Raw genomic sequence first — 16,280 nt, forward strand, 5'->3', positions numbered from 1 at the left:
TTCATTTGACATTCCCAATAGCAGTGGTTGAGTTTTATCAGGATTACACAGGAATATATTAGCTGCAAAACAGTCCATGGCTGTATCAAGAGTTTCTTTTGTTATCCTATTCACATCTAAAATTCTCTGATGTGTGGTAAGTGTTGTCTCGTCAGAATATCATAAGAGAGGGTGAGCTATGTTATTAATTAAATCATAGCTTGGTGTAATGAAGAATAAGGGTCCAAGAATAGATCCTTGTGGAACACCTGCGCTGATTCCCATTATGGAAGAATTTACATTTCTGACTGAGTCGGATTATTTCCTGTTCCTTAAATAAGAGTGCATCACAGTTAAAATGATTCAAGGCATCTCTTAAAACTCCAACTCCCTTAGTAAAATGTCAACAGGATTGCAACCCAATGCTTTGCTTAGATCACATAGTAGCAGTGATACCATATTTTTGTCTTCGAGAACTGTTAAAGTTTAATCAACACTTTCCAAAATGGCCATTGTTGTGTTTCTCCCCTTGATTGTTACACAGAAGAATGTGTTTCTCAAAGCAGTTCCTTATTTGTGTGTGTAGCAGTGCCTCAAATATCTATGAAAATTTTGGCACAATTGAAACTGCTCTGTAGCTTTGGGGAAGTTGTTTGTCCCCTTTCTTGAAAAGTGTTATAACTTTTGATACCTTGAGTGATTCCGGAAATACTCCAAATTCTACACATTTGTTAAAAATAAAAGCTATGATGGAGAGACTGTGTGTGTCGTCTTTTTAATGATCTAATTCGACAATCAGCAGATGTACACACTTATAGAATTTGAAAATTTAGATACAGCTTTCATAATGTCAGCAGATGTGATAGTCCTCTATTGAAATACCTGGTCACCTGGCAGTTGGGTTCCAGTCAGTTCCATTACTGATGAAATGTTGCTTTAAAATTGTTTCCTATTTCTTTAACTGAGTTTAAAAAAATAGTCATTTAATTCCTCAGGATTGATCAGAGCTGCTTGTTTGCATATTGGAGTGACCTCTTGTTTTATTACTTGCTACGTTGCCTTGCATTTTTGGGAGCTCTTTCTATGCAGTTTTTCACTGCCAGTTTTTTTACTTCAAATGACCTTCCCGCAGTGGAAACTCCGTTTCCTGTCAGATCATCAAAGTTAAGTGCTGTCGGGCTGCGCTAGCACTTGGATGGGTGACCATTTGGCCTGCCAAGTAATGTTGGTAAGTGGGGTGCACTCAGTCCTTGTGAGGCAAACTGAGGAGCTACTTGATTGAGAAGTAGCGGCTCCAGTCTCATAAACTGACATACGGCTGGGAGAGTGGTAAGCTGACCACATACCCTCCTTATCTTCATCCAGTGATGCCTGTGGGCTGAGGATGGCACAGTGGTCGGTCAGTCCCGTTGGGCCTTCATGTCCTATTCAAGTGGCAATTAGTTTTAACTTTTTCACCAGGAGCAGCTTGCTTTTGTAGAATTTGTGCATTTGAGATAGAACCTATAAATGTTCTCTCTCTGTTCTGTCCATTGGGTTCAGGCTTGCTAATGCATGAGGTACAGTATGAGGATGTTTATTCTGACTTCCTTAAGTTCTTCAGGAAACCAGTTCCGCCTTTTATTTTTTGGTGCACTTGGATATCTAACTTTTGTTATTGATGATCAAGAATGCCATAATTCTGTATACTACTTTTAAAAGTTATCAAATGCCATTTCAGCTCTCTCTTTCCCTGACTGACAATTATACAGGGTGGTCCATTGATTGTGACCGGGCCAAATATCTCACGAAATAAGCATCAAACAAAAAGCCTACAAAGAACAAAACTTGTCTAGCTTGAAGGATGAAACCAGATGGCACTATGGTTGGCCTACTAGATGGTGATGCCATAGGTCAAACAGACATCAACTGAGTTTTAAAAAAATGGGAACCCTCATTTTTTATTACATATTCGTGTAGTAAGTAAAGAAATATGAATGTTTTAGTTGGACCACTCTTTCGCTTTGTGATAGATGGTGCTGTAATAGTCTCAAATGTATAAGTACCCTGTTTACAAAAGTCCTAGTTTGCAGTACCTAGTCTCTCAATAAACACTCTTATGTACTCTTCCTTTTTTTCCTCTTGTCAGTACCAGTTTAGGTTCTTCAATTTTAATTGGTTGCCTCTTATATGGGGTGAGGAGCTTGATCTGCCAGACCTTCTCCTGCACATCTGACTCTTAAAGTCTTCCTTACAGAAATTCACTATAATAATTTTTGCACAGGCATTCTTACATGTAGCAAAGTTATTAGTAAAAAAAAAATGGTTCAAATGGCTCTGAGGACTATGGGTCTTAACATCTATGGTCATCAGTCCAGTTATTAGTACACGATAGGTCCAATTATATTAGTAAATTCAGAAATGTCCTTGTACTGGCCCCTCTGTGTTTGCCATTTCTATATTAAAATTGCCGCAGATAGGAATTCTTGACTTATTCTTCAAGATTTTTAAAAATTATTAACTCACATTTTTCAATAAACAAATTTACCTCTCCATCTGGAGACCTATACAGACTAACTACAATTGTTTACATTCTCTAATTCTATACAACTAAAGGTCTCATCCACTTCTGAGCGATATGTAAATAAATCAGTTTTGGAAAATTTTACTCCTTTTTTGATGAAAATTTCAGCCCTTTATCCTTTCTATGTTTTCTACACATAATGTCTGCAACAACACACCCTTGAAAAACAAATACATTTAGTTGATCTGGGATTAACCAGTGCTCAGATACACACATAATATAGACATGCTGGAAGTTGCACAAATGTTCTAATTCTAAAAGCTTATTTCTAATGAAACATATGTTAATTTGTAGAGAAGTAAGTAATTTGCATCTATCTGTATTCCTCCGTGACTTATTTGTGTCTTTACTTGAAGTCATAGGCACAGTTAATGTCTTTAATTCTAGTGCACCATGACAGTATGTGTTACGGTAGTCTCCTGTTGGTATTATGACTGCCTGCGCTTGAGTTCTTCATATTCTGCTTTCTGCAACTTGGCATGTCTGCTTACAAGATTCCTTCTTTCCAGCCACACTTGCTGCTGGATTAGTTAGTTCTTGGCCCGTAGTATGTGCCTCGGCATCCCTTCCACAGATTGTCTCTCATACAAATCCATGAACATGTCAGGGAGTTCAAACAATTCATAGTACTGGAAGACTTTGAAGCAGAACAGCTTTGAGATGGTTATGGTGCACTGTATGCTATGAGCAATATGCCTCCTCCATATGCACAGCACATAAACAACAGGTCAATGACAATTACTCTCTGTGCATCAACTATTGTCCGACATAGTTCATTACCGAGTTCCTGAAACACGGAAATGCCTTTAAAACAATGTGTCAGTTATATGTGTAAGACAAATAGTGCTCTCAAAGGTAAACCTCTATTCCAATACCTACAGAATCAGAACAAAGAACTTACTTTACTTTTTCATGTTTGGAAACCAATCACAATTTCACTCCAGTATTGGGCCACATACAGGACTTCTTTCTTGTTCCTCACAAATGATTGAGGTTGCATCCATGCGGACAATTTGGACAGGCCAGGTGTTCCACATCTTGCACAACACCACAATCACACTTCTCGTCATCCACATTACAATGTACCACCTGATCATGTCTGTTTTCACTGGGACCATCACTGTTCTTAAAAAGTTTTACTATTCCTATTATGTTTATCGTATAGAAATCTTTTTGTTCTGTATTTGACTATTTATAAAATCCATCTGTGTCTTCAGCAACAGAAATAATAGATGATTCCCATCCAACATGAGAACAAACATCTAGTCAACACTAAGAGACATTCAGCATTCCTCCACATCGAACAAAACTGACTGTCAAATGTTGCAGACTCCTTGTCCAACAACTTTTGTTCAGTGCCAGGTCTCCGTAGACTCCAGTACAATCTGCAAGGCTCCATTTTGACAATGTATGCGTTTCAAACATACTTCTGTTCCCTTTGATAAGCCAAATAAATTGCAGCAGTAAATATAAACTGAATCTTCATTACCAGAAAAAATATTTGTAGCTGCTATTTCATTTTAACCCTTTAATGAAACATGACCAAACATCACTTCTCAGGTAATCTTTATCTGAAGCTCTTTCTTGTTCACTGCTTGCAGATTTGTAAGCTCCTTACTGTCTCGGTAGGTCTATATCTCTTGGTTATCTTTGCAGATGTTCTTGAAAGACTGTCACTGCTCCTTTTATGGATGAATTGTCACAAGTTCCACGCTCATGTTTATGAGGTAGAAGTGGCTGATCTGTTGCTCTGCATGGCATATATCAATGCTCTTAGTATCACCTAATGCACTTTATATGTGAAAAGGCTATTAGCCACCCAAGATAGTCACGTGAGATTTCACAAAAAAAAAAGGGTGGTGCAGTCGCTAATTACAGGTTTTAATTAGCAAGTGTATAAGCACAAATACTACATTTAACAGTCATGCGGCATGTAACTGAGCAGAGTAAAACAACACAGTTTATGTCATTCTACCTTCTGTAATGCAAATGTAGTATTTGGTAATAACTCCACCAACACAACAAAAAGCTAGAGAAAGAAATCTACACTTATAAGAATTTCAACTAACACGAAATCATGCAGGGAAATAATTAACACTACACAGTTTCAAATGTTTCTGAGCAGGAATATTCACTTCATTGTATTCACAGTCCTCACTCCGCCAAAAGCACGCTGACAAAATTAAGTGATTGGTAGGTCAAGTGTAGCTCTAACAAAGCGTTCAAATAAACTAACTTACCACTCAATCAATCCACACATTCAAAAAAGGTATCATTAAGTTGTTTTGCAATTTTGGGCCACTTTTCCCTGTATTACATTGATGTTAGCTACATGTCTATAGAAACATCTCCAGGTGCCTTCCCTTTCTTCGACCTGAAATGCCTTTACACGGTTTTTCAGTGTCAAATTAGTTTATCATCTTATTACTATTTTCAGTTTTTCCTCCTATCACCTATTCGACTTTGCTATAGATGTTTATGGGCAGTTTTGTTTAGTTCAGCATATTGTACAATATTCTGCTCCAACTCTGCTTCATGACAGTCAAGCATGCAGCTAGTTTACCCGGCTGGGATAACCTACCTGCCAGCTGGCACCATTTCACAGTGCTCAAGCTTCATTCTGTCACACGCACAGAGTCATTTGCATTGATGTAATCATACTTAAATTGCTACTTACCATAAAGAAGATGCCTTAATTTTCAAACAGGCATAAATAAAAGACATATGCTCACAGCTTTCGGTCACAGCCTTCAACAGCAAAAGGGAAACAGATATGTGGTTCGAACACTCAAACAAGCACACCTCACACACGACCGCCAACTCCAGCAGCACAACAACTTCAACAGCGTAGGCTGCTGTTAAATAGAAAATATTGATATACAGAACTGCACTCTGCTTGAGAACAGCAGCACAAACTGCTAAAGGGGTCATGATATGTAGAAGTGATTTCTCAACTACACAGAAATGTGACTGAAATTGTTGTGAATGACCATGAAAAAACAAAACTGCATACCTGCCCAAAGTCCAAGATCCAACACTAAAGAGCATTTTTCAGCAGCCCCATGTCTGACATTTCATCACTTGCAATTCGTAAGAATAAAATTTTCGTGTTTTTTTGCTTAGGACAAATTTCTCCGTAACGTCCTGTTAACACTGTCTCCTCATTAGCTGGTATTGTGTGCACTAAGTGTTGACTGCCTACCTTTACTCTCAGACACTTAACTGCAAGTTAGCTTTCTGCCCCAATAGCAGTAAATTTTGAACAGTTTGTTCTACATTGTTTCTATAATTTGAAACTCCTCTAATAGTCATCCTGTTCCACTTGATATATCAATGATACAAATATTTTGATTCATGTCACTGCACCCACGCATTTGGTGGCACAGGAATCTACACAAAATCTGCTGTCCAAAACAGCACATAGGATCAAATCAATGCCTAATCCAGATAATTTCCGTTTTAATTGCCATGCGAAAATGCACTTAGAGGAATCATTTAATAATCTGACAGCTGCAATTTATACAATTGTTTCAGCCACACAGTTGAAGAAAGCCAAGGGAAATTACCCTCAGGCAAAAATAGCAGTTATTGCAAAACACTTGCTGGGAACCTGCAGCATGGTTTGTAAACTAGTTGCCTAATTTTTGTCCATGTATAAAATTTATATTTCCTGCTTAATTTTAACCTGTATGCTATCTTATACTTAAATACTCCATTTCTCAAAACCTGTGTGTTTTTAAGCTTTGTAACTCTTACTCTGCACCTTCAGAGAATTCAGGGTTGCAACAAGTTTCCCCACATGATTCCCTGTTATTTCCCCAATTTCCAGGCAAGTTTTATCATTTTTCCCTGACGAATTTTGAGATCTCAAGGGTAAGTTAAGACATAAGTAAAAAAGTAGGGACTTTCGTATTTCTCCCCTGTACGAGTGAAAATCTTAGTACTATCAACATGTTTTGTAATACCAGTTTCGAGATGGAGGAAACAAGCCGTGCGTGCGTGAGTGAGTGAGTGAGTGAGTGAGTGTTTCATTAAGCCCACCAAAGCAAAACACATTTGGTGACAAAAATCCACATTAGTCACTTGACATTTACGGAACCTTCACTGATTTCAGAAACAACCTCAGAAAAAATTAGGCCTGAAGTGTATGAGGCAGGGAAGAGTTGAGTAAACCAGCACTAAGTTACCACCAATAAAATGTTGGTTCTACTTTGTTCATTACTACTCACTGTGTTAGGTCTATTATTTTACAGATATTGTGTGATTTTCCTTTCAAGACATGGGTACATAGCATACAAACCACCCGTGACAGCCACACTTGTTTTTTGTATAACTGAATTCAGTACACGTTTAAGGCCCCCAGAGTAGACAACATTCCATTGTAACTACTGACGGCCTTGGGAGAGCCAGTCCTGACAACTCTACCATCTGGTGAACAAGATGTATGAAACAGGCGAAATACATGCAGACTTCAAGAAGAATATAATTCCAATCCCACAGAAAGCAGGTGCTGACAGAATGGAAAAACTAGTAGAAGCCAACCTCGAGGAAGATCAGTTTGGATTCCGTGGAAATGTTGGAACATGTGAGGCAATACTGACCTTACGACTTATCTCAGAAGAAAGATTAAGGAAAGGCAAACCTACGTTTCTAGCATTTGTAGACTTAGAGAAATGCTTTGGACAATGTTGACTGGAATACTCTTTTTCAAATTCTAAAGGTGGCAGGGGTAAAATACAGGGAGCAAAAGGCTATTTACAATTTGTACAGAAACCAGATGGCAGTTATTAAAGTCTAGGGCCATGAAAGGGAAGCAGTGGTTGGGAAGGGAGTGAGACAGGGTTGTAGCCTCTCCCCGATGTTATTCAATCTATATAGAGCAAGCAATAAAGGAAACAAAAGAAAAATTCAGGGTAGGTATTAAAATCCATGGAAAATAAATAAAAACTTTGAGGTTCGCCCATGACATTGTAATTCTGTTAAGAGTCAGCAAAGGACTTGGAAGAGCAGTTGAATGGAATGGATAGTGTCGTGAAAGGAGGATATAAGATGATCAACAAAAGCAAAACGAGGATAATGGAATGTAGTCGAATTAAGTCGGGTGATGCTGAAGGAATTAGATTAGGAAATGAGACACAAAGTAGTAAAGGAGTTTTGCTATTTAGGAAGTAAAATAACTGATGATGGTCGAAGTAGAGAGGATATAAAATGTAGATTGGCAATGGGAAGGAAAGCGTTTCTGAAGAAGAGAAATTTGTTAACATCGAGTATAGACTTAAGTGTCAGGAAGTCATTTATGAAATTTGTATGGAGTGTAGCCATGTATGGAAGTGAAACATGGACGACATATTGTTTAGACAAGAAGAGAATAGAAGCTCTTGAAATGCGGTGCTACAGAAGAATGCTGAAGATTAGATGGGTAGATCACATAACTAATGAGGAAGTATTGAATAGGATTGGGGAGAAGTGAAGTTTGTGGCACTACTTGACCAGAAGAAGGGAGCCGTTGGTAGGACATATTCTGAGGCATCAAGGGATCAGCAATTTAGTATTGGAGGGCAGTGTGGAGGGTAAAAATCGTAGAGGGAGACCAAGAGATGACTACACTAAGCAGATTCAGAAGGATGTAGGTTGCGTTAGGTACTGGGAGATGATGAAGCTTGCACAGGATAGAGTAGCATGGAGAGCTGCATCAAACCAGTCTCAGGACTGAAGACCACAACAACATGGTTCAATTAAAATTTATTATGTCCATAACTCACTTTACACTTACAATTTGACCAAATGCTAACTATGCTATACAGTACAATAGGAATATACAATTTTATGATAAACTCAAGTCTCGCAGATACTTCAAACCATTCACAGAGCTTTCTGCAAATATTCATCAAAGAGATAAAGGGACAGACTGCGCTCTGGCTGTTTGTCCTCTGCAAGTAATTTTATCAGATCGTTAGCATAGCCTGATAGATCTCTAATGCGCTCTGCAAGTTTATGGACAAATTCATTCTCCAGGTAGGAGCCAACCTGTAACAGGAAGAACATTCTATTAAATATTAAGCATGACAATATTCTTGTACCAGCAACTGTATTTGTCACTGAACCACTAAGAAATGAGTAACGAAAAGGAAGCCATTGTAACCCGTTTCTCAACTTCGGAGTTTCACATGAAGCACAGAAGCATAAAGCACAATATTTTATGCCATACAAAAATTCACACTGATCTAAATGTTGATAGAGCAACTGTACAGCAGACTCACTGCCACATACTTTTATGGTTTGTGGAGTAAGGATATAGATAACTACCATGAAAATTATTTATTCTTAATTTCCAGTTTTCCTACGTAAAAAAAGAGGCACTGTATCACATTTCAATATAACCATACTGAATCACTAAGAATACTTTGTATAGAGATTATGCAATGCCCTTACAATATTTTGGCAACAATTTAGCACAACATTTTAGAAGTAAAATACTGCAATGAAGCTGTACAGGTCAACCAGACTTAGATCCCGCAAGTATTGAGTCCTATTTAATTATTAATTTTATTCTGAATCAAAAATACTGTAACAGATTTTAACCAAATCACTTACCTCAGCATCATGAGCAGCAAGACTAGGTTCACTGTGGTGTACAACATTCTTTGTGACTCTTCGGTGTATTTCATTTGCTTCATTTGCGAGTAGTTTCTGGCCATCCAGGGCAACTGCAAGGCTCTCCATTTCATTCAGATTCAGGTTGTCACTTGGGAACTAGAAATAATTCCAATTAATAGAAAACAGATTACGAGTGAGTCAAATGAAAACCATAATATTTTTAAATATTTATTGTGCAGAAATGGTAAAAAGCTGTATCACTTTTCAACATAATCTCCCCCACACTCAATGCAAGTCCTCCCGTGCTTACAAAGTTATTCCTTTTTTTTTTTAAAAAAACAACCTTTTCGTAGTCTGCACAACCACTCATGCACTGCGTGGCATACCTCTTTACCAGCACGGAACTTCTTTCCTCCCATTATGTCTCTGCATGGTGCTAACATACGGAAATCACTTGGGGCAAGATCTGGTGGATGAGGAACACACCCAAAATGCAGGTCTGTGATTGGTGCAACTGTTGTACAGGCAGTGTGGGGTCTTGCATTGTCATGTTGCATAAGGACACCTGCTGACAGCAATCTATGTCACTTTGATTTTATTGCAGGCCACAGATTTTTTTAAGGAGGTATGTGTACAATGCACTGGTGACAGTGGTCCCTCTAGGCATGTAATGCTCCAAAGAGAGACCTTTTTTGTCTCTAAAGAGTCAGCATAACCTTCCCCACTGATGGTTCTGTTGGGAACTGCTTTGGTTTGGTGATGAATAGCACCATTCCTTGCTCATTATCTTCATTTCCTGTTAGTGAAAGTGAAACCAGGTTTTGTCCCCAGTAACGAATCTTACAAGAAAGCATCCACCTTCTCATTCAGAATGAGAAAGAAGTTCTTCATAAGCATCAACATGTCTTTCTCTCATTTCAGAGAGTCAGCTGCTGTGCACAATGTGGTGTGCTGACCCAGGACTAATCGGTAAACATGTCATTCAGTGTTACTCGGCAGTTTTCCATCATGGCTTCAACTGTTGCAATATTCTGTGGAGGCACAACTAGTGCAACAAGCACTATTAAGAACTTCTGAATAACAAATGACTGCCACTGTCAAGTGCAGAAACTTTAAATTTTTTGCAGTTTTTATCACTATTTATGATGAGAATCTACTACCAATTATGTGTTTTCAGTCCTTTCAATTCAAATTTCTTCATGAACTGAAGCACCCTTCTACATTTTATCCTTATTTTTATGAAGTTTAGCAGTGTATCATCTAGAGAGTTTTAGGAATGTTTTTAAATTTTCCACAAATCCTGAAACCTGTACCTACACAAGACCCATTTCTGTATGGATAGAAACATTTACTTAAATTTGTGGAAGTGAAAAATATTTGCTAAACACCAAGAGTTTATACAAACAGGCACTAAAATTTTAGTTCTATCAGTGGTAGTGTAGTGCACTGATGTTGGCGACAATCAGCCATGAAGTAAATAATTAGTGCTGTTCCTACTCTACTAACCTTTGTCCACTCAGTACATTTAATTACCCTTGTAAAATTGAGTTAATAGGAACATTGCAAATGCCACCATCAGCACACTATGGCCCCTACTCAAAATTTAACCGAACATATAGCAGTAAAGCCAGCTTTTGTAATGTCAGTCAAGAATTAGAGCTGACATCACATGCAGTGTAGGGGCCAGTCAGTAAATTCATAACCACCAGAGCAATTTGTTTTCCATAGTATCCTGAACATTAATTCAGTAGGAAATTTCTGACTTATACAATAAATGCCACCATCATTACACATTTAACAGGTCCATGGGCACATTTTTTGTGACTTAACTACCAGCTATTTTCTAGCATTTTGTTATTAGCATATCCGTGTTAAGTAATGTCTTGATTGTGCAGGCAATGCTAATTTGTGAGGGTTCATTTGCTTATCCAAGTATTTTCCTTTACTCATTTCACACGATAGCCTTTGCTAAGTGGAAAATGGTAAGCAGAGCACATACAGCATTTAGGCATTATTTGAAATGCTAAGTTAATGTATTTAAATTGAAGCTTAAGTATTTGGATGTTTTTTGAAGTAGTTGGAATACAGAATGGTTTGTCAAATTCCATAATTTAAAAACATAAAAACACTCTGAAATTGCTGTTGCTATAAGTGAGTTTGAACCAAGACAATTATGTAGACAATTTGTCATCTACTAATGGTTAGTAGACTGTCCTTGCTGATTCTGCAATATGTTATCTAGTCAATAGTTTTAAACTTTTAATCCTCAAGACACTTTTGGATATGCCATTTATGGTAACTCAAGGTAATGCTTCTTATACTTGTGCAAATATGCCTAGTGGTTTTTTATGTAAACCTTTGAGTCCAGAGAATTGTGTAAAAAAAGTCTTAAGGAACTTAAGTTTTATGAGCATTTCTATGAAGTTCCAATTGGTTGGAGATTGGATTTTGTATAATAAAATTTAATGTTTACATGATCATAACTACATTAAAACTACACATCTATGTCACAAAAAGGCCGAAATGTGGCATAGCCTTGCCGCATCCTCAGCCTTCACCTGAGTAGTGTCCAAAAAAGATTTACACCAGGCCCCTAAGTGACATGTAACAAAATTTATTCCTGGGAGGGGGGGGGAATGCTTCCACTTTTAAGGACCCTAGGAAACTTATGTATCCAGAGTATTCCTCACTATGGAGCAGTAATCATTATGAACCATGTTAACATGTAGCCAATACAAGCTTGTACACAGTATTTTCAACTTTCACTGTGTTACAAATTCGTATTTATAAAACTACAGTACAGCGGAGTACGTTAAGTATAGCTACTGAACATTTTGTAACACTTATGTTACAGTCGAGATTAAAGGAAACTGTCCAGTTTCATAAATCTTACACAACAGGCATATGGGTCAAATCATGACTGGCGGCGAAGAAGGATCACTATTTAAGATTCCCTTATGTAAACAAAGATCTTACATGTAACTTACATCAAGTTTCCGTGGTATCGGATCGAATTTCACTGCGCCACCTCTCTTGGTAACATATTTTATCAAATCAATAGATTGTTCCCACATTTCATCAGACAACTTGCGGTACAACTTTTCAAAACCATGTCTGTTTTTCTCGAAATTCTTGAAGTACGAAGACTGCAAAAAAGAATGTGTTAGAGGAAGAATTTGTCAGACTCATTGCCTTAATTTTAGAGACTAATTATACACAACAACACTCACCAGCAAAAGATATTGGTAACTGTGATTGAAATGCACGTTCATGTAGCGTGAAAGTTCTGACTCAATTGCAGGAAACTCTCCATATTTTGCTGTGCAGGTGGTGAAGTCGTCTTGGAAATGAAAGAAACAGTGTTAAATTACGAATAAGTAATTTAGACGTATAAAAGTGGAAACTACCATCTGTAATTGAAGTTTATAATTCATTGTACACTGTCACAGCACAAAATATCAACAATTCATTGTTTACCGTAGCGTGTCACCACTATAAACACCCAAAAAAATTCGTTAAAATTCTCTTAGTCATTTTATAGTAGCAAAATTGAAACAAGGTATAAATTTTTTAAACCACAAATGATTCACTGAATAAAGTGCATATCAATGCTTTTGGTAAGAACGATAACCAAGTCCAGAGTGAGAATTATTCATACGTAATAAATATCCTCTTACCTCTTCCGCTACAGATCTTACTATCGTAACAGAACTGCGAAGCAAATGCAGCTGAAAGAAGGCAGATGAACACGCCAAATACCTTCATGATGAACCTAAAATATGAATATTACCACGATCACAGACAACGTATTAGCTTTAAATAATACTGCAAGTATCATATAACTGAACAACACTTTACCAACAATAAGTAGGCCTTCAACCTGATTTATTGTCCCGTTCACCACGAAATTACACTTTACTTGGTTACAACTTGCGTTCTTTCCACTAACTACAGATCTCCCAACTCGCTCGTCTTCATTTAACCAATGCTGGCGTAGCAACACTTGATTTTCAACCAATGCGCAGTAGACACTCTGCGCATTGCGCAGTACAGCAGATAACGACTGCCCTCTGTTTTCCCCCACCACAGTTGTTATCGTGCAATGGAGCTTGTGCGCTGTGGTCGAATGTGACTATAACTAAAGAACATTTTAGGTGGTGTGCGTAGTCGCCTTCTATGCCAGTGTGTGTAAAGGTAGACTAGCGAGCTCAACGAAAATCCCAGCGTGTGAATTAGCTTGGAGTTAATTTCGTCTTTGAATTGTGAAACTATCAAATATTTTGGCAATGGCGAGTGGTATGAAGGTGGTCAGTGTTGGTGTGGCACTGCTCTGTTTTTTCGGTTTCGTCACTTCGCAATCTCAGTTGTCATGTGAGTATAACATAAAAGAACGTGACTCGAAGTGCTCTTTAACAAGTGTATTTCGTGTTTTGCGACTGTGGCTTTTTGTTGAACTTATTTAGTTAAACAATGTTAATCATTACTGAGAAATTTTCAGTGTTGTTGAATGTAAACCCCGTGAAATATTGTTGTACTTACTATTGTGTCAGTCCATAATTTTCTTGTGGGCCTAGTTAATGGTGTTAGGTATGGGTTTACGAAAAACGTTCGGTTTGCAGGCTCTGCTGTATTCAGTGATGGGTCAACGCAGTGGGTTGACATGGTTGAACCCTGTGTATTCATGGTGAAAGAACAAATACAAAGGGAAGTCAATGCGTCCATGGCGTACGTAGCAATGGTGAGTTGAAGCATCATGAATGGGGATTATGAAACATTATGGGATACACTGCTCGTGTCGGACTGTCGTTTCACATTCAGCAGCCATGCAATAAACGTTCATGTTTGTAAGACATCGCTTCTGTAACCGAAGAGAGTAATGGTTTTTCATTTTATTTTCAGGGTGCATATTTTTCAAGAGATACCGTCAACAGGCCAGGATTTGCCAAGATGTTTTTCGATAGCGCAAAAGAGGAACGTGATCATGCTATCAAGCTTATAGATTATTTGCTAATGCGTGGTGAAACGCTGGAGGACATAAAGAGTCTTATAGTAGTGTCTGTAAGTACATAAACTATTTTGTGCTACAATATCTCAAGTTTTGAGATTTTGTACGGATTTTTTTTTGTAAGTTTACTACACAAGAAAAAATTTACAGCCACCAAAAAAGCTGGAGTGGAGGGATGGTGTCAAAGCCTTGAAGGACGCACTTGAACTTGAGGGAAATGTAACTGTTGCCATAACATCAGTGATTAAGGAATGCGAGTCCCCCAAGACAAAGGGTCAGAAACCTGGTATTGGCAATAAGCCAGGTCGAAAAGCAAAAGAGTCATTCAACGATTATCATGTATGTATTGTTTGCTTAAACTACCTACTTCATGAACAGAAATTGTGTGTTAAAAGCTATTTTAGAATATTTTGGTAGTTACATCTTGAGTAAGCAAATAATTAACAGAAGTGTGCTTAGTACATTTTTCAAATTCATGAACGTTTGGAATTGCCAGTCTTGACTTTGTTCTTTCAGAAATGTTAAGCAGTTTACATGAAATATTTATGTTCTCCATGTATTCTGAACATACTTTCAGCAATTTTTAAGTTGAGTTATACATTTAACAATTTATTCAAATTCTTAGAGCTGTAAGTGTATATATTTACAATGTTTCGTACCATGTGATTGTTCATTCCCGAGTTACACACAGATCACAGGGCATTGATTGTAATAGTTGCATATTATAGCATGCTCTTTGGTTCTTTTCCAGCTGGTGGATTACCTCACTGGGGTTTATCTTGAAGAGCAGTATCACAGTCAACGTGACCTTGCTGGAAAATTGTACACACTTGGAAAAATGATAGAAAATCATGGCCCTCTTGGAGAATTCTTGTTTGATAAGAAATTATTGAGTGGGGAGGTGCCTGCTTTTGGTTAAGTTGCTGCAATTAAGAACAAATTTTTATACCTGCAGATGTGAACAGTTCTGTCACCTTATTGTAAAGTTACTGATAATGTTTTAGCCACATCTGAGAGTCCTAGTAGTAATGTAAATAACATTAAATACAATAAAGTTTTCTTAAAATTGCACTGTGTGTGTATATATATATTTAATCACACCTATAACACAGATCTATATTCAAAGCTGTATTATTTGTCTTTTGGGTAAAATTTACACTTTTTGGAACATCCCCTGCCCTCCCATGAATTTTCAGTATGATGCAGGTGTGAAATAGCAATGTGCCATTACATGTTACTCAGTAGTGGAGGTAATTTCATTGTTTAATCTGTAACACAAAAAAATGCAAATCAGTGACCTGTTATAGTGGTATTAGAACTGAATTTAATCGGTGCCAACACCATAGTGCAAAATAAGAAATACAAGAACTCTAATATATTAATTTTCAACAATCCAAAAATGTGTGAAATACATTGAATCCACTCCAGCAGCAAAAACTATAAAATTGGCAAAAGCCAATCACAAATTTGAATTCTTAATGTCTGTGTCTAGACCCTATCACATGATTGTACTAACAAAGTAACTGCACCCACTTGTAATAGGTTTCATCATAATTTTTGATATACATAGGATTTGGTCAGAAATGAAGCTGAAAGCACATGCTCAGGTGTCCAGGCATTTAGGAACAGAGCAATTTTTACGCAGGTCGACTGATATATTGGCCATTTATGTTAGTATGGTTTCCAGGAAGTGGTTGGTGCAGTGGAGTGGGCACAGAATGGTAATGCGAAGGTTGTGCAATTGAATTTCTATCGCAAAGCTTAATTTTCAATGTTACTGTAACTAGGCCTACAAATAAGCTGAAATAAAGCTCAGTATAATGTTTACACTTATGTAGGAGACTAGTAGGAAAGGCAAAGGAAAATTTGGGTTTGCAAATTTTGAGGATGGGAATGTAGAGGGCATGTAATATACATATATTTCACATATATATATATAATTACTTTCATTAATTTGCAGATGATGATTTACATGTGTTAGGGTGGTATTCATCATAAAACAGCAACAGCAGTTTTCTTGGCATCTTGCACATGTTTTTAGTTATTATTTTTATCTTCTGTTAAGTTTCATATAGAAACACATGGTTTTATAAAACATACTCTCTCGATGGACAGTTTGGTTGCAAACCATGCATA

General features: G+C 37.4%; 2 protein-coding genes across 2 annotated transcripts; one reads left to right on the plus strand and one right to left on the minus strand.

Moving 5' to 3' along the window:
* Positions 1 to 8,267: 8,267 nt before the first annotated feature.
* Positions 8,268 to 13,088, minus strand: LOC126273542 (ferritin heavy chain). Its single transcript, XM_049977041.1, has 6 exons — positions 12,998 to 13,088; positions 12,817 to 12,911; positions 12,370 to 12,479; positions 12,127 to 12,285; positions 9,137 to 9,295; positions 8,268 to 8,569 (listed from the first exon to the last, which is right to left on the minus strand). The coding sequence occupies exons 2-6, from the start codon at positions 12,902 to 12,904 to the stop codon at positions 8,405 to 8,407; spliced, it is 681 nt and encodes a 226-aa protein (XP_049832998.1). The 5' UTR covers positions 12,905 to 12,911; positions 12,998 to 13,088; the 3' UTR covers positions 8,268 to 8,404.
* A 208-nt stretch (positions 13,089 to 13,296) lies between these two features.
* Positions 13,297 to 15,215, plus strand: LOC126273526 (ferritin subunit). Its single transcript, XM_049977040.1, has 5 exons — positions 13,297 to 13,510; positions 13,759 to 13,877; positions 14,039 to 14,197; positions 14,295 to 14,483; positions 14,896 to 15,215. The coding sequence occupies exons 1-5, from the start codon at positions 13,426 to 13,428 to the stop codon at positions 15,061 to 15,063; spliced, it is 720 nt and encodes a 239-aa protein (XP_049832997.1). The 5' UTR covers positions 13,297 to 13,425; the 3' UTR covers positions 15,064 to 15,215.
* Positions 15,216 to 16,280: the final 1,065 nt, after the last annotated feature.

Source organism: Schistocerca gregaria, chromosome 1 (assembly GCF_023897955.1).
Source record: "Schistocerca gregaria isolate iqSchGreg1 chromosome 1, iqSchGreg1.2, whole genome shotgun sequence".
NCBI classification, from domain to species: Eukaryota; Metazoa; Arthropoda; class Insecta; order Orthoptera; family Acrididae; genus Schistocerca; species Schistocerca gregaria.